Source organism: Ascaphus truei, chromosome 12, assembly GCF_040206685.1.
Source record: "Ascaphus truei isolate aAscTru1 chromosome 12, aAscTru1.hap1, whole genome shotgun sequence".
NCBI classification, from domain to species: domain Eukaryota; kingdom Metazoa; phylum Chordata; class Amphibia; order Anura; family Ascaphidae; genus Ascaphus; species Ascaphus truei.
This window is the reverse complement of record NC_134494.1, coordinates 38,505,572-38,530,730: the sequence shown is the minus strand read 5'-3', so window position 1 is coordinate 38,530,730 and position 25,159 is coordinate 38,505,572. Positions and strand designations below refer to the sequence as shown.

General features: G+C 44.1%; 1 protein-coding gene and 1 long non-coding RNA gene across 4 annotated transcripts in view; one reads left to right on the top strand and one right to left on the bottom strand.

Moving 5' to 3' along the window:
- LOC142464149 (uncharacterized) overlaps positions 1 to 11,519 on the top strand; it is a 35,068-nt gene extending 23,549 nt beyond the window's left edge. Inside the window, exons 2-4 of the long non-coding RNA XR_012787607.1 lie at positions 1,438 to 1,561; positions 9,990 to 10,353; positions 11,019 to 11,519. This is a non-coding gene — a long non-coding RNA (uncharacterized LOC142464149). The remainder of the gene's footprint in view (positions 1 to 1,437; positions 1,562 to 9,989; positions 10,354 to 11,018) is intronic.
- The window catches only part of HIPK3 (homeodomain interacting protein kinase 3), a 72,031-nt gene continuing 49,040 nt past the window's right edge, over positions 2,169 to 25,159 (bottom strand). For 2 of the 3 annotated variants that reach the window (XM_075567374.1, XM_075567376.1), the window contains exons 4-16: positions 23,896 to 24,015; positions 22,276 to 22,362; positions 21,217 to 21,401; positions 19,435 to 19,576; positions 16,359 to 16,479; positions 15,874 to 15,995; positions 15,576 to 15,703; positions 15,314 to 15,475; positions 13,761 to 14,054; positions 11,879 to 12,019; positions 10,014 to 10,249; positions 8,646 to 8,791; positions 2,169 to 7,700 (exon numbers count right to left, since the gene is read on the bottom strand). In XM_075567374.1, the coding sequence (XP_075423489.1) occupies positions 7,224 to 7,700; positions 8,646 to 8,791; positions 10,014 to 10,249; positions 11,879 to 12,019; positions 13,761 to 14,054; positions 15,314 to 15,475; positions 15,576 to 15,703; positions 15,874 to 15,995; positions 16,359 to 16,479; positions 19,435 to 19,576; positions 21,217 to 21,401; positions 22,276 to 22,362; positions 23,896 to 24,015 (2,361 nt within the window). In that variant the 3' untranslated portion in view covers positions 2,169 to 7,223. The remainder of the gene's footprint in view (positions 7,701 to 8,645; positions 8,792 to 10,013; positions 10,250 to 11,878; positions 12,020 to 13,760; positions 14,055 to 15,313; positions 15,476 to 15,575; positions 15,704 to 15,873; positions 15,996 to 16,358; positions 16,480 to 19,434; positions 19,577 to 21,216; positions 21,402 to 22,275; positions 22,363 to 23,895; positions 24,016 to 25,159) is intronic. The other variant, XM_075567375.1, reaches the window with a different exon arrangement.

Sequence of the window (25,159 nt, the reverse complement as noted above, 5' to 3'; positions counted from 1 at the left end):
CCATTGGGAACATCAAGGAATTACTAAAGATTAAAATGTTTACATGTTCGAGCCCGTAGGAGTTTAGGGCTCGATTTTAACAGTTTGAGTTTACGTACAATAGTGTATTGCGTATCAATCGCTAAAAATCCCCGAGGGTCGGATTCTGCTGGAGCAGGACGACGAGAGCCAATCTAGAAATGAAAAGTTGCAGGGTTTTAGATTGATTGGAGTTGGTTGAGAAATTAGTTGAGTTAAATTTAGAGATTTGAAATGATGTACAGATTGTTTTTTTTTTTTTAGGGTTAAGCTAATTAAGGTTAAGGCTAATTAACTAATTAAGTCACCAACAACGAACGGCTCACTGTTTCCATGCAGAGAAAGTCGGCCCCATTGGATAGGGATTGTTGTGAGGCATTACTGGCCAGTAATGCCCTGTTCTGAGGGCTTACTTAAATAACACCACAAATTTTCTTTAACCGTTCTTTTCTAAAGATAGAATATCCCTGAATGGGGATAGACACATTGGAGTTCTGGGGCTTTTGGATATGTACTGGATCTGAGACTGCAGATCTAGCAGAGATAGATGTGCCTTCTCTTCAGACTAACTAGATTCAGACCTAGAGGATCCCTTAATTGTCAGGCTGGGAGAGGATCCTGTATTTGAGCTGCAGACTGGCTCTTCTCTGGGGAGGGTTCTACTACTAAAAGTATTAACCTTTCCTCATTTCCCAGTCATGCCACGCATTGATGACACGTCGCCGTCGTCTTACATTCTGGCCGGCCACATACTTCCTTGTGAATGCCTCCAGAACTTTTGTTTTGTGCGTAATATTCGGGAGTTTTACATGTAAGTGCCATGGGAACTATAACACCACCGCTTTGTATTTGTTAAAGCATTCTTAGTTGGGCAGAAGACTCAATTTCTATTATTTAAATATGTATGCTTACAGCAAGATGTTGCAGACCTCTTTTTCAACCAAGGGGCCAATGTTCATGAATAATGTTCTAAATCTAGCAAGTCTGTTTTTAATGATGTGAAATAATAGAGTTGATTTGAGACCAGTTTGATATAGAATAGTAATTTGCTGTGGCTGAGGACGTCCTGCCTAAGCCAATATACATTTGGTGAGTTACAGTTCTGTGGCACTAGGTGACTGTTACACTAACATTTAGCATAGACCCACTCCCTCCCCCCATCCACCCTGCCAATGGGCATCAATAGGGTCAGTTCTGACCACTCCTCGTAAACCCATACAAGGAACAGGGCTTAACTGCTATATAAATGGCCTCTAATATCTTCTGTACTTCCCAATAATCTGCAGTACTAAAAAAATGAATCGGTGACCACGTGTGCTAAAATGTGTTTGCCTCCCACAGTGCCCTCTGCTGTCAAAAGAAGGTATTCTTCCTAAAGATTTGGAGTTGATGTATCCCACTTTCTTCTGGTCTCGACAGATCACATTACCGAAGCTGTGAAGAGGAGTTAGGTTTTCCAAAAAAGGCCAAAAATAAGTGAGGAACATGAGAAAAGGCAAAACGTCCGTCGGGTCAGCATCATATGAAGCTCAACTTTCAAGAGGTAAATGGGTTTTATATTAACCAATGCGTTTTGAGATACCAACGTTCATATAAAGTGCTCTTATAATCCAGTTTGAAAGGTGAAATGTTGGTAGTAAAACGTAACCACCTTGTGGGAATCTCAGATGTGTCAGACATGTAATAAAATTCTGAAAATACAGTATGTGCAAAAGATTTACATCCATGTTGCTGAAAACACTAAATATTGGTGAAGGTCGATATGGATTTAGTGCTTGGACTTTGTCCCTCTTGATAAATTATTACAAATATATCTAAAAGGCTCAAATAAAGACAGACATAATACTCATTTGAAACAGGTTTCCCAGTTCACATATACACTGAATTGAAGCAATATCTTCCCTTCTTGGTATTCATGATTAAATAAAAAAAAATTAAAAATTAAAAATAAAGTGTAATTATTCATTACTTTTTGTCCTCAATTGGCAGTTTCTAAGAACTTGTTTTGACTAGATAAAGTCGGTGGCAGCTTTTTTCTGGGCTACCTTTTCTGTATACTACACGGCTGGATATTAATACAGTTTTTGCTGCTCTTCTGTTATATCCCCCAGGAACACGTTGCAGAATACATAAAAACTTAAGACACTAGGTTTGCTGCAATATATATTTTAATTCAAAGTGAATTTAGACAATACACCATAAATTCTTATTTTTGACACTCACCAAAATAGTTACCTGGAAAACCCGCTTTTTGTGACAAAGTACAGAAGGCTTGGTCACATTAAAATCACTGAGAACTAGAGAGAAATACTATATATCGCAAACTGTAACGAGACATACATCCATAAAAATGTTTCCCAGTCTTCGTATTATAATATTGCACAGTGCAATTGCTACATAGCAAACTGGTGTAGCATAAAAATCAAAAGCCAAAAAAATTAAAACAAATTGAAAAAAATTAAATTAAAAATATGAAAGCCACAAGTCTACAATTTGTTAAACAGTAACAATCCAAAACATTGTAATCCAACGAAACCGATCTGGATTTCTAAACACATCTTCCTACAACTTGCAGAATAACTTTTACTTGCTGCACGCCAAACTAGCAGGAGATACGGAGTTAGTTAAAAACCCAAACCAAATCAGTTAGTACAGTAGCATATGTAATAGCACCCTGAATTAGTTAATAACCAAATACAAGGAATTCATATACAAATAAATCGTAAATTAGACGTACAATGCGGATATGCAGTGTTCTATTTAAAAAAAAAAAAAAAGGCATCAAAACTATAAGCGGGACCCCTGCTGCCAGGGACGGGATAGTACGGCCTTTATATTTTGGTATGGGTGCATGGACCCCCTGCTGCCAGGGGCAGGATAGCACAGCCTTTATATTTTGGTATGGGTGCATGGACCCCCTGCTGCCAGGGGCAGGATAGCACAGCCTTTATATTTTGGTATGGGTGCATGGACCCCCTGCTGCCAGGGGCAGGATAGCACAGCCTTTATATTTTGGTATGGGTGCATGGACCCCCTGCTGCCAGGGGCAGGATAGTACGGCCTTTATATTTTGGTATGGGTACGTACGTTGGAACATTTTCATATACTGTAATAGGGAATCTCTGGTTTAATAACTCACGGGTGGCCAACACCAGTTCAAGGGCCACCAACAGGTCAGGTTCAGGGTAGCCCTGCTTCCGCACAGATGGCTGTCGTTAACTGAACCACCTGTGCTGAAGCAGGGCTATCCTGAAAAACTTAAGCGGCTTACTCCCTCAACACAAACACCCTAGTATGAGGGAGAGCATTAGGTATTAGTGTGGCGGTGCTAGGAGGTTTTTGTATCTTGCAAGAAATGGTTTTACGTTGCAAGTGAACACCCGTCCTGCCGTTCAGTGTGTTCATTTTTAGGGACAGTAATTCATGTGTAGACCTCTTCCCCCCCTCTACAATTCACATGCTGCAATATACAGCAATACTAAGTGGAGCTGCATACTTCCAGCCAATAATTACACCTGGTGTCCCACAGACAACAACTAATGCCCCACTAACAGCAATAGAAAGAACTATACTTCCAGGCGGAATAACTTCTACTGTGGATTAACTGGCCGAAAGGTCAGATACAACATGGAATAATCATGTAGGGTATGTGGAGGGCACATCAAGGTTTTGTTTTCCATATAGACCACTGTTAGTGATTAGGAATACTTGGCCCCATTATACTGTACTGCATGTTTATTTGGAAGATGTCTTTTTCCTCCCCCCACCACGCCGATTTAAATTGGAGTTACTCTTACCCAGCATAAATTCCAGTATCGTGATACAAGTACTCGCCAGCGTCTTATTACCCACAGCAGAGCAAGAGTAGTCAGACTTTGTAAACGGCCCAGGATACTGACATTTCTGCTGGTTGAAGGCCATTAAGCGAGTGGTACTGCTGCTTTACGCAACTAGAAACCAGGTGACGGAAACTGCTGCATAAAACATCAAATTCATCTGATCGTGCATCCGCATACAGCAGGCGTGGCCAACTCCAGTCCTCAAGGGCCACCAACAGGTCAGGTTTGCAGGATATCCCTGCTTCAGCATAGGCAGCTACCTGTGCTGAAGCAGGGACTGTGTGATCACCTGTGCTGAAGCAGGGATATCCTGAAAGCCTGATCTGTTGGTGGCCCGTGAGGACTGGAGTTGGCTACCTCTGGGATACAGCATTATGTTCACAGAACTGAGGCCTACAACAGCCAAGAACTGCAAAAGATGGCCAAAACTCTCTCCGGGTAACATACACACTGACTGGAAACATGCATTAAAACGCTCAATTAACCAGGTGGCCTGAGGGCTCCTTTTAAGACCCGGGACCAAAACCCAGCACCTGATTTTAACACCCCCACTGCTTTCCAATGCACTGCTAGCCCTTCTGGCAGCAACAGGGTTCATTGTAATTGTTGAATTTATGAAAAGCAGTCCCCAAATGAAGCCACAGTGAGGCCCCCCCCGTCCCCCCGACATAAATACTCCCCTGGTCTCTAACTCAGAATCAACCCGTAATGGGGCTACTATTAACCAAGTGTATATCTGTGCGTCACATCCGTACAGCAAACACACACGCGTGTGGTGAGCACTATATTACCGCCGCCTGACTGTGTGGAACCGTCCGGTGCGATCATAAATTTACTACTGGTTTCCTGCCTTTTGTCTTTTTAATACTGATGTATTTTTTTAAATTATTATTATTACATTTGACTTTTTTTTAATATTTTTTTTTATAAAATCTTGGTATAGGCACATTTTAGTTTAAACATTCATTAAATAAAACACTGCTTGTTTTACCCTTCAGGCCCAGAGGGGCCTGCAATTCATGTAATGGGCTTAACGGAGTACACCATTGCTCAAGGGCCACCAACAGGTCAGGTTTTCAGGCTATCCCTGCTTCAGCACAGTTGGCTCAATCAGTCCCTGCTTCAGCACAAGTGGTTTAGTCATTGGCTGAGCCTCTGATTGAGCCAGCTGTGCTGAAGCAGGGATATCCTGAAAACCTTGCCTGTTGGTGGCCCTTGAGGACTGGAGTTGCCCCATCCCTGGAGTAGACAGACAGATAGCTTATTGACAGTTAGGCAAGTGCTGTGTATAGTGGTGTTAAATGAAAAACATCTACAATTCCACTCTAACTTCAAACCTCCACGTTAATGATTCCAGTCACTGCTACTCACACGGTATTCTGGATTTTAAAAACAAGTTAAGTCAAGCCTGCAAGGTAACAGTTTCTTTAAAAACGCTTACACAAACAGCAATATGAAAACATAAAAATTAAAATTAACTTACATTAATATATACCCACGTATATGCAGTAATGAGCTCACAATGTATGAAGATAAAATACTGATGCATAGAACACACACCCCAAAAATAACATATGCAATTAAATTCCATAATTTACATTACAGTAGTTACATTAAACACGGCAAACATAAAAGTATATATTTTTTAAAAATCAGAAAACCCCACTACAAATTCATATAATTAGATTCAAACAGAAATAAGGCGGCTATGTAAGAACTAGTTATTTAGCTAACTTCACAGCTATCCAAGTGGCAATCATTATTATATATAGCAGCTTATCTATGATACATTCAAGATAAATGATAGGTTTATTACTTGCCCAAAAGCTAAAACATAACCTTGGTTTTTAATACATTTTCTTAAAGCCCACCCACTATACTACAGTATAATTTAGGTCTATGCAAAAAAATAGCTACCCTTTCATTTCATTATATAGGAAAATGATCATTTTAAAGTCTTTGGTGCTGCAAAAGCAACTTGATATGGACAATGCACGTTCTAGAAACGGAAAAATATTGAAATACGCACGTAATTTAATGTCCCTGACGGAATGTATTAAATAAGCAGTCACCACCCAACGAGGGAAAACAGAATATAACGGGAGGATGCGAAAATCGGACACATGCATAAAATGAGAAATTAAAATTGCACACACAACTCACATCTTGTCAAGCTTCAATAGTAAATATCGCTGATACAATTGATCAAATACTGCATGGTTTGCCCAAGCTGTGGTCGTGTATTATACAGCGTTAACCTCTTCCGTGCCAGAAAGAGTCTGCAAGGCATTGCACAGCAATGTGCTGAATATCCCAACGGCACTACGGAGATAAATGTCTCCTCTTCCGTAACCTAATCAAAGTCATGCCTATTGTACTTAGTAGATCCTATCATCCAACAGGACAAACATCTTGAAAAACATCCACTTGGACTATATTGCAGTTCCTGTCACTAGTATGAATACTGCACGTGCAGCCAGCGTTGTTCCTACGGTACTACTAAAATAAACTCATCAATGAAAGCATGTCCGGGCTACTCAACGCTAGAACTGCCATTCTTAAAAACCAAACGGTAAAACTCATCTACAGCAAAACATGCTGTTCTGTGGTAGAGAAAACACCCACATCTAAAAATAATACCACACAGGGAAAAAATACCTAACTGAGCGTTACTCAAGTTATCCAAAAAAATAGATATTTATATATCAGCAGATTTGAAGTGTAAGTGCTGAACTAGACATTAATATATTAAGTAGTAACATTAACAATCTTGAATATTTAAGGCACTATGTGTGGGAACAGTTTACAACGCAGCTGAGATTATTAGGGTGACGACATTTAAGAGCAGGGTCTAGGCAACGTTCTCTTCTGCCCATGCAATAGACACATGCAATGTGAAGAACAACTTTGTAGATAAGTGACTCGACACTGAAACACCAAGACGTACAGAATACAAACGACTTAATAGTACACTGCTGACATTATGTGCATTTGCTGCTGCTCTAAACCTGTACGCTGAATGGCTTCCCAAATGTAGACGTTGTCTTGCACTAGTTAGAAGGCAATTGTATAAAAAAATATCAGGCGAGAAATTGGACTTCTCGCCCCTGTAAGTCACCTGTCTAGAGTTACTGTAGAAGATAACAAGACCAAAAGACAATTTATACCAAATGTGCAAAACACATTAAAAGTGATTTTGTTTGTTTTCTTTAAAGCTCAAGATTGTTTGAATTGCACCCAAGTCTACATGATTCAAAAAATATTTTTTTTTTCTTGTGCCATGGCGAATATTTATTAAAGCCATGTTCTTTTTTTCCCAAACTAAGCGTTGGAATCTTTGAGCTTCCTCTACATGTGCACGAGTCCTCACATGTAGGGATACTGGTTGAGTTTTGTCGGACTCAGTGGAAATCCTGTGTAAGCAGGAGATGCTGCAATGTAAGAATGCGATGGGAAAATCGGTTTGTATTGAGTCTGATGGATGGTGGGGGAAGGTAAGAGGCGAGGATTGATGCCCACTGCGACCTGGTGAACGATGCCATTGGGATGGGAGAGATTGTAGGCTGGGTGCTGTAAAATCGGTCTTGAGGTACATGGAGAGGCGAGAAGGTGGGCTACGGGCGCAGCAGTACTCAATGGTGCAGATGGTGGGTAGGATAAGATAGCAGGTTGCCCTCCAAGGTGTGCGCTTCCAGCCAAATGTGCATGCACGGCGCTGTGATTTGGGCTTCCGTGGGAAAGGGTGAAAGGGCGACTGGTAACTGCCGCTGGCATGTACGCCTGCTGCCTCCTGTGCCCATAGTTTCCGTTCCATTCCTGATACCCAGATCCAAAGTACTGCACCTGGCAAAGGGCAGAAATCTGTTATCTCACAGCATACTATAGGAGCAGGGGAAAACGGGGCACAAAATAACCCAACATGAGAATTCTTCATAGGTAGTCTGAGCTTTTGCAAGTCAGGAGCACTGTACTTTAATTATATATTGGTTACTTATTTTTACACCACATATTTAGGCCCACACACACTGAGTATGTTCTACGGTTGAGGTTTTTTTTTTCTTAACGCTTACACACTGTTCTATACAACTAATAACAAGGCTTTTCTCCAAGTGAACATGTTTTTTTACTAAACATCCAGTCACTGTGAGGAAGTCGTCTCGAAATGCAGATGTGGAAACTTGCCGACAATGAAACGTAGAATAGGTTATTTCCGTCACCTTTTCTCTGTTAATGGCTAGATCTGTGCGCTTTGCGCAGAATAATATCAACTGCCTTATAATCTGCTTTCAACAATTATATATTCGTTTGTGCGTAAATATGAACAAGTTTTTAATTATACTAGCACTGCAAATGCCAGCAAATTATTTTCATTTTGCACATGCAGTGTTCCTTCTGTAAAGACCTCTCGTGTTATAATCACTAGACAATTTGTGTTTGTATAATACTCCAGCTCTTCTCAGAGCCTACAAAGTGTTTCTTGGCATTGATGCTGCAGGCTTCGGACGCGGAAACAGTTACATAATCACAAGACCGAATGATCTACTGTAAAATAAATACTGCTTCACATTCAAGCAGAAAGGCAACATCTTCAATATCTGTGTGTGCTACTGCAGTTACATCTGTAAACAGCATTAAGGGTCCTCAATAAATTCCTTCCTTCTTTAGAATTGGTCCAATACATATGAATTTTACGATCACACGTCCAGAGCACTGCAGTAGAAATGCCATGTTTCACTGGCCCCTCAGCCTGAGGGTGGGTTACAGATGAATGTACATGCTGGCACATACCTGGCTGAAGTTCAGAGGCTGCTGCTGCTGCTGCTGCTGCTGCTGGAATGCTGATGCTAGTTTCTGCTGACGGTTACCCATGGCTGAAGGCTGCTTTACTCTCCCTGGAGCAGAACGACCTTTTATTAAAGGATGGCATGTTGTCTCTGGAAAACACCACACACATGCTTCATGTTGTGTGTATGTGTTGGCTAAGAGACCACTTGTAAATCTTTCTTTTATAGCCATCTTAGTGCATGACCCCCAGTGCTAGTAATTGAAAACAAAGGTTGCAGTAACCTATTCCCATGTTACTATCGGTCTAACGTTATCATACTTACTTGTATGTCAGTCTTACTAACTAACTAACATAGGCTGCATCTTGAATAAGCTGAAAGAACACAATGATACAGGAGGTGTTCTATGTCCTGAAAATATGGTTACTATTGTAAACCGAATAAAAATCCCACGTAGTGAGCACATTCACGTCTCACACGTCTGCAACGCTGCCTTTCCCCATTATCTATTAGCATGCAGTGCTGCTGCTGCCAGGGATTCTGGGTAATGACATGCAAATGAGCACTCAGTGCCACTTTTTGCTTCTTATCCATTTTAACACGGACCCCTATAAGCTCATGTCTGCCGTATTACACCGCTTTTGAGCATAGCCTGGGTTAAAGAAGTGCAAAGCCTGTAACCACACTCACAGACAGCTTTTTCGACTAAAATGTCGACTTGCACAAGACAAGAAGGGACTATATAATGTAAACGCATACCTCCCTATTCCTATTAGACGCCATGTACAGTCATTTAGATCATCTTGTGTAACGCTGACAGTGTACGCAGCAGGCGTAATAAGGTGCTACATATGTCCAGGCTCGTGCAATCAAACGTGATGCCCGATGACATAGGGCGACATAGGGCGAGTTCCATGTGCTCACAAGGTGCTGATATAGATTTACAGCTTCAGACCCGGCTATAAACACAGCGTTACTTCTACTTCCATAGCTTACCCATATGTCTCATTAAACCTCTTTACTGCCAGAGAACCTGTACGGCAGGAGTCCTGAAGACCCCCCCACAGGTCAGGTTTTTAGCACCTGCTTCAGCACAGGTGGCCCAATCAGTGGCACTACCTGTGCTGAAGCAGGGATATCCTGAGGACTGAAGTTGAGAATCCCTGCTGTATGATATTGCAGAGAAATGCGCTTTTTCCCATCTGGCAATTATTTGACATTAATATTTGCATTAAAGAGCGAGTTTTCCATGCATACATATGAAAACACGCAACGTTTTCTTTGTCAGCAGGTGATTTTTATCCTGGCTCCCACCGTCCTCGCTCATCTTGCTCTATAATCATTACAGGACGATGCTGCCGGGGAAATGTACCTTTGTTTGACGCCCGGTATGAATTGAGACGGCGGTTTTCTATCCTGATGGGCGGCACTACTACGCTGCGAGCGGTCGGCTTGCTTTCCGTGTTCTCGGAGGTCCTCGCTTCTGTATTCTGGTTGGTGTCCCCAACAAAGCTGCTCTTCACAAACGGGCTGTCGTGTCCTGAGGAATCGGAGCTGGGGGAGCCGTCCACCGTGTCGCAGCCGCTCTCCGGCTCATCGTCGGACATGCTGCACAAAGCAGGAGCATACAGTCAGGAGACGTGTACCCCTCTAAAGCTGCACCCCCCTGCACAGCAGCATGAATTGCAAATGAAATAAAGCAACAGCACAGTGTAACTATTATTTCTAACCGTCTGTTCATAACGGTGTTACCACCTGTGCAGATATGCAACTGTCTGGGGCAGAAGAGCCCGGTAACTGCACTCTATACCTTAAATAATAGGAGACTTTATATGCAGTTCTGTTTTTAAATAGATTGATTATTTTAGGTATAGAGAGCAGTTGTGACTGGGATCTTCCATTTTGGATTTAGCAGACATTTTGATTTATGTGCAAGGAAAAATCAAGCGCAAATAATATCACAACAGATCAAAGGTAACACAGATGATATACTATCCTTAATGAGTGCAGCTCCTGACGTAGAATTCAAACCAAATTCAATCAGCAAACGAAGGAGAAACAGGTGCGCAAATCACATCAGGACATGTAAGAGAGAGTAAAAACACCAAATAGTGCAATATTGTCTACTTCAGCTAATTAGCTTCAATGCTGGAAGTTCTATAAAATTTGCACTCACGTGTTTAACGTGAAATCAGAGCGTTGTGGTTATTCAAAGTTACCAACTTATGTCTCCAGACAGGTACTCCAGATCCACATAGAGAGGGGGAAATTCCATATACAAAAAGAGGGGAAAAGCAAAATAGTATAGTACTGTTTTTAATGTTAAAAACACAAAGTATTCCACTTACATAAGTGCCTTTGTTTGTGTTCTGATTAGCCCCTGAGGAAGACTTTACAGTGGAAACACGTGTTGGGTGATATCAGTGACCACTAAAGGAGCCCTTGTTGATGACATCTGGAGTGGAGGACAACTTTAATCAGCCCAGTACCTGCTGTGACGGCCGTGGAGCGGATGCTGTTTGCTGTGAATATTTTGTCTGACCCTGTGACCCAGTGTGGTCTGAATGCTCTCAAACAAAGGCACTTATGTAAGTGGAATACTTTGTGTTTTTAACATTAAAAACAGTACTATACTATTTTGCTTTTCCCCTCTTTTTGTATATGGAATTTCCCCCTCTCTATGTGGATCTGGAGTACCTGTCTGGAGACATAAGTTGGTAACTTTGAATAACCACAACGCTCTGATTTCACGTTAAACACGTGAGTGCAAATTTTATAGAACTTCCAGCATTGAAGCTAATTAGCTGAAGTAGACAATATTGCACTATTTGGTGTTTTTACTCTCTCTTACATGTCCTGATGTGATTTGCGCACCTGTTTCTCCTTCGTTTTGATTTATCCCTGAATTCACCTACCCACTATGTATAGTAGCATAAAGGTAAATAAGGGGAGTAAATAAGGTTGTTGCAAAGATTGCTTCGGTATTGAAATCATATCAGGAGCTGGAATGGGATAACAACGTTTTGGGGTTCAGACAAGCCCACCCATGTGTTAATGTTATAAGGTGGGGTACAAACAGTGCTTCATCTTATCCATGTGCAAACATGGTGGGTGGGACACAGATGCCGCCTTCCACTGGTCCCTCCTACGGAGGTCAGCGAGCGCAGCGCACGCCAGGTCACTTGTTCTCCCGCGGGTCACTTCCCGCTTCCTTGCGCGATACCTGCAGCCGGTTACCTGTTTGGTCTCTTGCAGGGAGAAGGGCTGGACTGTCCGGAAGAACTGGTGCTCAGGGTGCTGTCGGGGCTGCTTAGGGAACACACGCGGTCAATGTTCAGGGTGCTCTGACACGCTTCACAGTCCAGGCTGCCTTTACACCTGAAGAAGAAACAGAACGGGGAGTGAATTTCATTTCCCTAATGTTTCCCAGTTTCCATGGCCCGTGATTCAGTGAGTACCCTTAAAGCAGCCACCAAACTTCTTTTTATAGGTTAGGAACGGAGGGTCCCACCGGAGCTTAACTGAGCTATTTCCAGCTCTGGATATTTACTGGTGAAGGTACCAGCTTCAAATCTCCGTCCGGGGGAAACAAAATGGCTACTAAACAGGAGGGCAATAGGAAACCGCAACATCGACTATTGCAGCTTCCTATTAAACAGGCTTTTAAAACCCTACAAAACTAGAAAGTAATACCGGTAACTCCACGGCAGGTTTCTTTGAAAAGGGCGCTAAAAGTAGTGTAATTCAGGTTCATGGACACCTGCAATTCAGCTTCAGGGACCCCTCCCCCCCCCTGCAATTCAGCTTCAGGGACCCCCCCCTGCAATTCAGCTTCAGGGACCCCTCCCCCCCGCAATTCAGCTTCAGGGACCCCTCCCCCTGCAATTCAGCTTCAGGGACCCCTCCCCCCTGCAATTCAGCTTCAGGGACCCTACCCCCCCCCCCTTGCAATTCAGCTTCAGGGACCCCTCCCCCACCTTGCAATTCAGCTTCAGGGACCCCTCCCCCACCTTGCAACTCAGCTTCAGGGACCCCTCCCCCCCCCTGCAATTCAGCTTCAGGGACCCCTCCCCCCCTTGCAATTCAGCTTCAGGGACCCCCCCCCCTGCAATTCAGCTTCAGAGGGACCCCCCCTGCAATTCAGCTTCAGAGGGACCCCTCCCCCCCCTGTAATTCAGCTTCAGGGACCCCTCCCCCCCTGCAATTCAGCTTCGGGGACCCCTCCCCCCCTGCAATTCAGCTTCGGGGACCCCTCCCCCCCTGCAATTCAGCTTCAGGGACCCCTCCCCCCCTGCAATTCAGCTTCAGGGACCCCTCCCCCCCTGCAATTCAGCTTCAGGGACCCCTCCCCCCCTGCAATTCAGCTTCAGGGACCCCTCCCCCCCTGCAATTCAGCTTCAGGGACCCCTCCCCCCCTGCAATTCAGCTTCAGGGACCCCTCCCCCCCCTGCAATTCAGCTTCAGGGACCCCTCCCCCCCTGCAATTCAGCTTCAGGGACCCCCCCCCTGCAATTCAGCTTCAGGGACCCCTCCCCCCCTGCAATTCAGCTTCAGGGACCCCTCCCCCCCTGCAATTCAGCTTCAGGGACCCCTCCCCCCCTGCAATTCAGCTTCAGGGACCCCTCCCCCCCTGCAATTCAGCTTCAGGGACACCCCCCCCTGCAATTCAGCTTCAGGGACCACTCCCCCCCCTGCAATTCAGCTTCGGGGACCCCTCCCCCCCCTGCAATTCGGCTTCAGGGACCCTCCCCCCCCTGCAATTCAGCTTCAGGGACCCCTCCCCCCCCCCTGCAATTCAGCTTCAGGGACCCCTATCCCATCAACAGTTAACAAGATGTGAGACCACCAAGGGTTGATTTGTAAACAGACCTGCCCCGAGTTGCAGTGTTGTTCTTGGAAACAGACTACACACAATTCTTTTCTATGTAAAAGTCCCTCAATCGGGAATATTTAGCTCTCCCTAAAAAAAAAAAAAACCTGATAGGAACTGAAGACAATTCCTTTTGTGCAGAGGGACCCGCAGTGGTACGGGGGAGCAATCTGTGCCCGACCCGTCCGGCATCGAAGAGGAAAATAATCGGAACCGACTTAGAACCCAAACTGATCACAAAACACCTACTCTCTGAGCGAGTGTGTCTGCGCTGGATCCTCTTCATCCGTATCGCTGCTGATGGTGATGACACTCACGGCGGGGCTCGGTGAATCGGCTATGACGATCGCTTGCCGTTGTTGGTTGAAAACGTTGGGGGCCGGCCCCTCGGACACTTTACAACCGTTACTTTCCTCTCCCTGCGAGCTCTGATTGTCCTGCGGTAATGCACAGCTTTCTTGCTCTGTGGTCTTGGCGCTGTTTAAGGTCTTTGGAGAGGTAAGTGCTGGATTGTGGACAACGGTGCCCTGTATTGTGCGACCCCTGTGAGGGCAATAAAGCTGGATTTATATATACATATATACATATATATACATATATATATATATACACACACACACACACACACATTTCATGGTCGTCATGCTTGGCTGGGCACACAGTATGTGGGGTAGGCAGAGGCTCACTCGACTCCAGAAGAATTTGCAAAGTTATTTATTGAATCCCGATCAAGGTTTCGGTCTGCTAAGGGACCTTTCTCCAGACACGACCGAAATGTTGATCGTGGTTATATATGTTTGTGTCTATATGTGTGTGTGTATATGTGTGTACATGCGTGTGTGTATATGTGTGTACATGCGTGTGTGTATATGTGTGTACATGCGTGTGTGTATATGTGTGTACATGCGTGTGTGTGTGTACATGCGTGTGTGTATGTGTGTACATGCGTGTGTGTGTATATGTGTGTACATGCATGTGTATGTGTGTACATGCGTGTGTGTATATGTGTGTACATGCGTGTACATGCGTGTGTGTATGTGTGTACATGCGTGTGTATATGCGTGTACATGCGTGTGTATGTGTGTGTACATGCGTGTGTGTACATGCGTGTGTGTATATGCGTGTATATGCGTGTGTGCATGTATATGCGTGTGCGCGCGTATATGCGTATATGTGTGTGTATGCGTGTGTGTGTATATGCGTGTGTGTGTGTGCGCGTGTGTGTATATGCGTGTGTGTGTGTGTGTATATGCGTGTGTGTATATATGCGTGTGTGTATATATGCGTGTGTGTATATATGCGTGTGTGTGTGTGTGTGTATATGCGTGTGTTCTTGTTTTGTTTTCCCTTTGTTGACGGACAAAAACAATGAGGGAAGAAAGTTCGAAGTGATCCCCGGAAGAAGAGGAAAGGAACAGAGACTGACCTACTGAGACCCTCAGCAATTCCACATTCATCATATTCTCATTGGGCAGTTTCAGTTTCGCACACAGATCTACTAATCTGGATAGGACAGGCGGAAGGCAACGAGTTTAACTCGACTGACAATGTACTATGGGCTCCACCAGAACCGAGGAACCATCCGAGACTCGTCTGCCTCAGGAGGAGGTCATATTCGTGGGTGTGGAGGTTATCATTATTATCTTTTATTTGTAGGGTGTCAACATATTCCGTGGCGCAGTACAATGTGGGAGGGAGGGCAACAACATACATGTACACTTTTGTCATGCAAAGTTAAGACATATAATAGAAAGGAAGTCCCTGGGCCTAGGAGCTTGCAATCTTTTAATGTCTATCCATACCTGTTCTGGCAGACTTTATTCCTCTTGTTAGCAGCCGGCTGAGGCCACACCACATGTGCAATACCTAAACTGATGGGCTGAGGGGCAGATAGTGTCATTTGGTTGGTTAAGAGAGGCTGTAGTATCATTGAGCTGTAATGATTTCCGTGCTGAATCACTTTCCTACGGAGGAAACAGTAAATTGGTCAATTTAAGGACATTAGAAACCTCACATGATTGTATTTCTGGCTGCGAAAGAGCAGTTACATTTTTATTAGCTTACCCCCATTCTCCAAGCCTTTGTGGCCCACCCATGGTGTCGGAGGCTAGAGTTGTAGACGTTGGAGCCATAGTGGTCACCTGTTGCCACGCAGGAACCAGTATTTGTTGAGTTCCATTAGACCACGTATGCTGTAAGGGCAATAATGATTATTAGCATTGTTTAGGAGCACAAATATTTCTGATGCTACAGGTAGCATGTTAATTGAAGTGGACTTCTAACCAACCATGTCTTTATAGAGATGTACATTTATTTCACAAACTTAGAAAACAAAGGTTGAACTAACTTTACGGAAACCCACCTGAGAAAGGACACCTGGTCTTAGCTGCAGAGGCTGCATGGCTGGAGCCTGTGTCACCAAGGGGACAGCATTGTCCACCCTCACTGAATAACTTGTTGGCTTCCCATGGTTTGGCGGGATTCCTAAGAAAATGGCAGAGAATGTGATTTTAATGCTATGATGATTATAATCCATCAACCATTGGACGTTTGGGGAGAATTAACTTCATGGGAATGGTACCATCTTTGAAGTGGGAGAAGTAAAGTCTTCATTGATATGATCAGTAACAGAACTGTAAGGTTTCCTTTTGAAAGCTAGAAAGCTCCTGTACAGAAATAAGAGGTAACTTAAGTTGAGGGAGTTCACAGTCGACATCTTATCAAACAAACATAAAGGTTCTTCATAGCTGTTATCATGAGGTTCTGAGAGAGCGCCTCTGGTCGTAAGATCACTGGACTGAAGTTGGACCACATTGTCATTGAAGGTTTCCTTTAGAGATAACGTACCTTGGAGAGCCGGAGGGCACAGAATCAGCGTTTGCTGGAAAGCGTCGTTACAACCAAATGGAGCCGTTCCTGCCTGCAGTGGTATCCCATGGTGTACGACTGAATGCCCGGATGTTAACGCCTGGGAAGGAAAAAAGTTCATACAACCATGTTAAGAACACACAGTTCAGAGCTAGCAGGGATAATCTGAAAACCTGACCCGTTGGTGGCCCTGGAGGACTGGAGTTTCTCAACCCTGCTGTACAGTCTTGTATTCTTGCATATGGCCAACTCCAGTGTTCAAGGTCCACCAACTAACTGATCCTTGTTTATGAATATCCTGTGCTTCAACACAGTGGCTTCAGTCTTTGACTGGGTCACTGATTGAGCCACTGAAGTAGGGTTATCCTTAAAACCTGACCTGTTGGTGGCCCTTGAGGAATTGAGTTACCCACCCTTGCTGGAACCTTAACACCGACTACCACTCCCTAAAAACTCACTTCCGTTTCAGTCAAAAACCAGACTTTCACAAATGGAAACAGACTTCTCTCTATCAGAGTTGTTAAAAAAAAAATGAAGCGCAAAATTCAAATGTACACGGCAATGCAAACTTTATTTCTAATAGATCCGTTTGCAGGAACGGTCACAGTGAATCTTTTACCCTTATGTAATGCCAACTGTGTTCCCCAATATGAACACAACGCAATGTAAAGTGCATGGAAATACCTAAAGAGTTAAAATAGTTAACAAGAGGAAGGGGGGCACGTCTATTCTAAGAACGATACAATTGTGTGACAAATCTAATGTAAATCAATGAGGAGCTGTGGTTGTTCAGTATGAGCTTTGAGGGAGGAAGTAGAAAATAAGTGTTCGGACGGTTGTAGAAGGTGAATTCCCATCTTCCAAGCTAGAGTAGCTGATAGTTGACAAATTAATGAAAATGCTTTAATTAGGCAAGTGACTTAATGGAAAAGTAAAAATCAGCCACAAGAGGGCGTCGTGGTGATCGCTTTGAAAATTGTTTTCAGACACACCTGCTTCTAATTCCCTCCTCTACAAACCAGCCCTCGGATTACACACAAAGAAGGATTCATATACAAAACCTTTTCACTGAAAACCCTATTCTTAAAAGAACCACACCCGCTCCTCTAGCGTAGAAACCACCTAGACAATGTAGGTGTGCGGAAACGTTACAAAGGATGTTCTTAGTCAAGAACATAAAAAACACAGACAGCCCCGCCACAGAAAGAACCCCGACGCATTTCATGACAACATCCTGTGCCTGGGAACGACATTTCTTAAAGGAGCAATCCAAGCAATATCCTACATGTTTTTCTTTTTTTTTTTTTTTTTAAATAAAATCAGTTCTGTAGCATTTCCTGCTTCTTTTATTTTTTTTAAACTCCATGCCATTTTTAATGAGTTCCTTAAGGTTGGAGGACTGGAGAATCCACCAGCAATAAAGGAAAGGGTTCTTTACAGTAAGGGCAGTTAAAATGTGGAATTCATTACCCATGGAGACTGGGATGGCAGATACAATAGATTTGTTCCAAAAAATGTTAGACATCTTTTTAGAAAGGAAAGGTATACAGGGATATACCAAATAAGTAAACATGGGAAGGATGTTGATCCAGGGATTAATCCGATTGCCAATTCTTGTTGTCAGGAAGGAATTTATTTTTCCCCTTATGAGATATCATTGGATGATATGATACTGGGGTGGTTTTTTTTGTTTGCCTTCCTCTGGATCAATATACTGTAAGAACAGATATATGATAAAGTATCTGTCGTCTAAATTTAGCATAGGTTGAACTTGATGGACGTACGTCTTCTTTCAACCTCATCTACTATGGAACTATGTATTATGGTCATAATCCTATAGAAGTTTTGAACACTTTCCCAACAGTGCAAAATAATTGTAACACTTGCTGTTTGTGGTAATTTTTTGCCAATATTCCCAGCATTATTAAATGTATTGGAAAAAAAACACACCACACACACTTTATTTTACGGCAAGGTCATACCACATTATACACCGCTTGTGGTTGAAGCGTTGCTCTCTTACTTTATACAGCACCTTTTTTTTTATTGTTGTTAACATTTTTGCCTTTTTTATATTCATTGTGTATGTGACTTTTTTTGTACTATAAATAAAATTACTTTTTGGATCAGGCGTGCATATATAGACTTTTACCTCCTCTCTTTGGCAATTTGTGTTTAAAATATTGAAAAAACAACGTCTTTTCTTTAACTTGAAGGTAAATAAAAGCACGATTTGTGGGGCATTTGCACGTCTCACACAGGTCTGCAACCCTGTCTTTCCCCATGATCGATCAGCAAACCGTACTTCCACTGTCGCCAGGTATTTTGGGTAATGACATGCAAATGAGCAGAGTGTGTCACTCTTTACGTCTCATCCATTTTAACATGAAACCCTATAAGATTCTGCCTGCTGTATTGCCCAGCTTTTCAACATAGCCTGGGTTGAAGAAGTGTAGAGTCAGTAACCCTACTCACAAACAGCTATTTCAAATTTTAGGGTCACATCAGTGCGAGGTTGGTTGCTGGCTCTAATGAGAAGCTGGTATAACCAGACAATTAAAAAAAGTTATGGCTGGTAAAAAAGTGACAAAAAAAACCCCGCTGCACGATTTTTGTCACATTTTTTTACCCACTATAACTTTTGTAACTTTATGGTAACTAATCTACGACACAGCCAACAGCACAATCTAGTTGGGAAAATGGGTAATATAGCTAAGCCGAGGTTTCCCCATTGCTAAATATTAACCAAGGCCACTCATTCTAGACCAGACTTCAATGACAGGCACATGTAAATGTGTGTATTTGCGTATTCACATTTAAAATGTTCCACTTACACATCTATTTCTCCCAATATGGGTAGCAACGAGAAGGAAACGGGCCGACTTTTTCCCACCCGAGCTCTATTCTGTACTCTCTCCAGTAGTTCCATGTGTTACCCACTGCAGAAGACGGCTGTACGTGGTCTATCTTGGTCTAACTCAGTTGTAGCCGTTCCTACAAAAGCCTGGGGATCGATGTAGGATTCCTGAAATGGTGGAGGCTCACACAAACTTACCTGACCCCTGACGGTACCAATTTTGGTGAAGCCAGACGTCATGTTGGCTGGTCTCATGATCAATGTTTTATTGCGGTTCGCTGCCTCACACGGGTTAGGTCGGGGCTTACAAACCTCCATGATATGGAAACAGGATTTCACACTGCCAGGAAGAAAAGAAAAGTCTTCATTTTATGCTACTTAGTGTTTGTTAAGACTGGAACGTGTTAACTCAGGGGTGGGAAACCCCAGTCCTCAAGTGCCACCAACAAGTCAGGTTTTCACAGGTGGTGCAGTCGAAGACTGAGGTACTGATTGAGCCACCTGTGCTGAAGCAGGGCCCTTGAGGACTGGAGTTGTCCACCTTTGTATTAACATCTGTTTGCACACATTGAGAGTGAATTTTACAGTTTCGCACCATTATTTCATCTGTTGGGAAATAGGCCTTATTTGAAACATTCTATTGTGCAGTTCACGGTGTTCTTCGCTGAAGTTGAATGTTATGTTCACGGTGAAATGTCTCAGCTGGAATAGAGCACGGCTCTGTATAATAATGCTGAGTATTATGAGAGCACCCTCCATTCTGTATCTTTAATAAAGTCACCAGCAGGGCTTTTGACGAGGCTTCTGCCATCTTTCCCACAACAACAACCAAAACGAAATGGTCCTGTTCCACAAGGAGTTGGTGTTGTAGTTTGGAGGGGGACAGAAGGGCAGAGCATCTAGGATTATTCTCCGTAATCACCAGCGGGCTCCCTAAATATTTTGAGCGAGCTTTGTATAAGTAGACATTTTAGTCAAATTGTAACCTGTAGTCATAATTAATATGCTGTAGTATAAAGTCCCAAACATGAACTGACCCATTTAAGAATGCTACTGTACTGAAATATTTTGTCAAAATCTGACTGCGGTCACTGTTTACATGTTCAATCTGTTGTATAGGTTCCATTTGGCATATAAAGAAAATTCAGTTGCTGAAAGCTTATATTTGGCCATCAAGTAGTGTAAAGTATCACACTGCCCACACAATGAGGTGAGAAACGCAATACAGAGGACCCATGGCTGGGAAGGTCTAATTGATGCAAGAACCACAGCAACAGTGCGCCGGCCCATGCAACTTCCAGCAACTCAACGGCGTCTCGTCATTTGGTTCATAAATGTCCAACTTTATTACCTATTCCATGTGTAAGAAATCAGGCAACATGCAAATAACTCCGTTATCTTTCAGAGATATATGGCTGCTTGTCTAACACTTTCCAGCACATCTTTAATCTGAAAGGAGAGCTGTTGAAAGTGATAGGGGGAGTAAACTTAAAGATACCAATAGGCAAAGAGAGGCATGGACACATGCACTTAAAGTGCACTGGTGACACCCGACGGTCCTTCATTTAACGGTGCATTATATGGGAGCAGGACCTCATTATCATGCTGCAATACTTAGGGTGACCAGACGTCCCGATTTTAAATGATCTGTCCTGGTGTGCCGACATTCCCTGCTGCAGCGGAGGGGGAGCGGGGGTCAGCTGCAGAGGAGGGCATGGGGAGGAGGGAGGGGAGGGCAAGGGGGGGAGGGAAGGGAGGGCAAGGGGGGGAGGGAAGGGAGGGCAAGGGGGGGAGGGAAGGGAGGGCAAGGGGGGGAGGGAAGGGAGGGCAAGGGGGGGAGGGAGGGGAGAGCCTAGGGGAGGGGAGGGAATGGGAGGGAATGGGAGGGGTTGGGGGAATGGGAGGGAGGGGAGGGAGGAGATTTATTCTGGGTTTAAAGGGCAACGCAAGCATTTATTCAGGAGGTAGAGGGCGACTTACTGGTTGCTGTGGGGGAAATCTAAGAGGTGCTTCATGGTAACAAACGAGTGGTTCAGGGCGTCAGCCGGAGTGATCCTCACATCAGCATCAATCAGCAACATTTTCCTTAACAGGCTCACAAACTCTCTCCTATCCGCCTTCTCTGCCACCAAGTCACTACCATCCAGATCCATCACCATGTTCACCTGAGACACAAACACAACTTGGTAAGGTGCTGCACCCTATACTGCACATCGTGACCCATTTTATTCACAGAGGTTTGTACCTGGGCTTTAACAGTGAAAGAGAAGACGCATGGAAAGCTAGTCTACAAACTACATCTACAAAGAACTCACGTTGGCCCAATGGGTATCACAATCTGAGGATATACAACGTTTGATATTTGAGCATTAAAAAAGACAAAACATTGTTGCGAGACATTATAAATGTGCAGAGTAAGTGATGAGATTCAGGTAGGTTGTAATTACAGATAGTCAGTCGGCTCAGGGCGGATACAAATGAAATCCCGTCCGAAAAACAATATGTATCTAGCAATAAAAACAAGATCACTCGTGTCTTTATATAAGGAACTGGTAGTCTAAATCCCTATAAATTACGGCAAAGAAATATTCTAGCAAACCATGATAAAAACACATTTCAGTAAAAATCTGGCCCTTTTCATAAATTCGATTTAAGATAATAAAATGACCCTTTACATTATTACATTGTGGCGCATATACGTTAAACAAGGGGTGGCCAACTCCAGCCTTCAAAGGCCACCAATAGGTCAGGTTTTTGGGATATCCCTGCCACAACACAGGTGGCTCAATCAGAGGCTGTCTTCGACTGCACCACCTGCGCTGAAGCAAGGATATCCTGAAAACCTGACCTGTTAGTGGCCCTTGGGGACTGGAGTTGCCCGCCCCTGCCTTAAACGGTCATAGTACAGAAAATAAATTCTTTGGATGTCTAAATGGTTCTAATTCCTTCCCTAGTTGGAAGGCCGTCAATGTTACAGAGGGACACTGTGTGCAGACACCCCTTCCGTATCACACGCCGCGGCGACTTTGCCGGACTTACATGCACTATGTCATCCAAACTGTTGAAAATATACTTTCTGGCTTCTTTCGACTTCATTCCTGTTTCCGCCTCATGCTCTTCCAAGGTCTGTTGTGGGAAAGAAATAATAAAAAAGGTTTTTAGTATGATCGACCATTGCTCTGTAAACGCCGCTTGCAGCGCCTGGCCCCGCCCTGCGCTGGGAAGGAGGTTACACATACTTCAGGTGCCACATGTTCGTGTATCAGAAATTCTGCACGGTTTGGCCTTTCCAGCGGGGCCAAAAAGAACACTGGCAGCAAAATAACCAAAAGCAATGCTGATTGCTACGGTAAAACTTAGCAGAATGCAGTTTTTCTTATCATTTAACAGGACCATGAACAAATAAATACATCACTCTATGATAGAGATTTTGGCACCCCTCAGGGTTTCCGCGGCCGCCAGTGGGGGAAGAGCTGAGAGTACTCTCCCAGCTGTCCCAGGTTCGGCAGCACTCCACACAGCAATGACCCGGTGGCTCCGGAGCTCAGCAGTAGCAGCCGCCCAATCACTGCGATCCTTCCTCTACCCTCCTCCTGTGTGCGCTGGAAATTGCATTCAACTACCGGCTGACAGGGGGAGCTTCGGATCAGCGCAGCACCGCAGGCCCCAAGGTAAGAGTGCGCGCTCTCGCTGCAGTTTTCACTGTAGGGATTTTTGCCGCGCTTACCAGCAGCTCCCGTAAAAAAAAAAAAAAATGATCGTGTGTGTAGAAGAGAAGGGGGAGCGCGCAACGGGGGGACAACAGGCACGGGGGACAACAGGCACGCGAGACGGGGTGGGAGAGGGCAGGCACGAGAGACAGGGGGGGGGACACGACAGGCACAAGAGACCGAGGGGGGGACGGAGGCATGACAGACACCAGAAGGGGGGGGGGGGGAAGCGACAGACACCAGAGACAAGGGGTGGGCAGACATGAGAGACAGGGAGGGAGAAAGACAGGGTGGGGAAAGAAGAGAGACTTTGGAAGAGGGTTGGGATTCCCCAGAATTTCACTATTTAACTCTGGGGTTCCTTAACCCAAAAAAATGGGTTGAAAACCACTTCTCTACGATACAAGTTGCTTCGGTAGTAAGTGCACTTGGAGTGTAAGCTCTCCGGGGCAGGGATTTCCTTTCCTATTGTCTGATTGAGTTTGTTGCGCTTGTTGTATTATAATTCCCTGTAGTTTATTGTATCTATTGTAAAGCACCGACTACACTGTGGGCGCTGTATAAAGATATACATAATCAGAACAAAGCAGAATGTAGATAATCTGGCTTTTGAAATGCAGACATTTGAGCGTCTGGATACCAATATTTCCGCCCGGTCTATGAGAAGAATTGTACCTGGGTACCTCCCTCCTGTATCTACTGTATGTCCTGCTTCGAATTCAATTCTGCAGAGTAAAACCTGGTACCACAATATAAAAGGGCACAAAGTAAACCGAATACACATTCACTTATACAACCATTTTAGCGATCCTTCATGTCTGTTCCGTTACAGACATTCCTGCCTATAGAAGGTACCTTTCTGCAGAGTATTAAACAGTAACATTGTTAACACACACACCCGTGCACTGAAACACATCCCGCCTCCACGTCCGACACAAAGCCTGCTTACCTTTAACCTCCAGCTGGGGTACGGTGCGTCTGGTTCACGACAGAAGAACCTGGAGGTTTTTGCCCCCACGTTTAACAGCTGTTCTCCGGGAAACCCTTGAGTCTGGGAGATGAAACGGATCTGCAAGCAGATAAACCTATTTAATCTCCGCTGTACCCACACTGCACCACCAACCCTACAACATACACGGACAATTCACAGACTTGTACCGCGGTATGCTCAGAATACTGCTGCACGTCACGTTATGGTTTGTCAGGCTATCGTTATAAAATAATAGAGGGTGGGGAAGGTGTGTGCAAGCAAGAGGGGGTGAGGTGCCTGTGCGAGCGAGAGGGGGGGAAAGTGCCTGTGCGAGCAAGAGGGGGGAAAGGTGCCTGTGCGAGAGAGAAGGGGGAGGGTAATGACTGACTGGTGAATCCTAGTGGTATTTTACACGACCAGTATCTATATGTACACCCAGTTCCAGCTTTTCTGACACTGTGGGAATTCACATACCGCTTGAATGTTTCTAACACACAGGATCAGCAATATGGTTTTATTATGGACATTCTGTCAGTTACCTCACTGTATTACTGAGAGAGATCTATGTGTATGTAAAACAGCATTTTCAGTGTGTGTGTGTGTGTGTGTGTGTGTGTGTGTGTGTGTGTGTGTGTGTGTGTGTGTGTGTGTGTGTGTGTGTGTGTGTGTGTGTGTGTGTGTGTGTGTGTGTGTGTGTGTGTCACTTACACTGTCACATGAAATGTTTATAATAAAAGTACACTGAATGTACTAGCAGAGTACTAATCATTGGACTCCATCATGGGACTGAAGGTTGACTGATACACTCTAACCCCTGCAGTGCCCCACAATGCATAATAACAGCCAGGAACTTTAAATGACACGAGTCTGTGGAATCAGCCCTTCTTTACTAGAAGCGGTGCGTCCTTTACTAGAAGCGGTGCGTCCTTTACTAGAAGCGGTGCGTCCTTTACTAGAAGCGGTGCGTCCTTTACTAGAAGCGGTGCGTCCTTTACTAGAAGCGGTGCGTCCTTTACTAGAAGCGGTGCGTCCTTTACTAGAAGCGGTGCGTCCTTTACTAGAAGCGGTGCGTGGCTTGCCCTCATTGCTGAAAGGGACTAAGCAAAGCATTCAGTCTCTCCCTGGCAGGGAGACATACTTTTACTATTCCTAATTATCTTTCTGGTATTTGTTGAGATGGAGGCTATCTGCTTCTTGGTGCAGCCATCCCAATGCCTTATATTTTTATCTTGTGCTTCTGTAG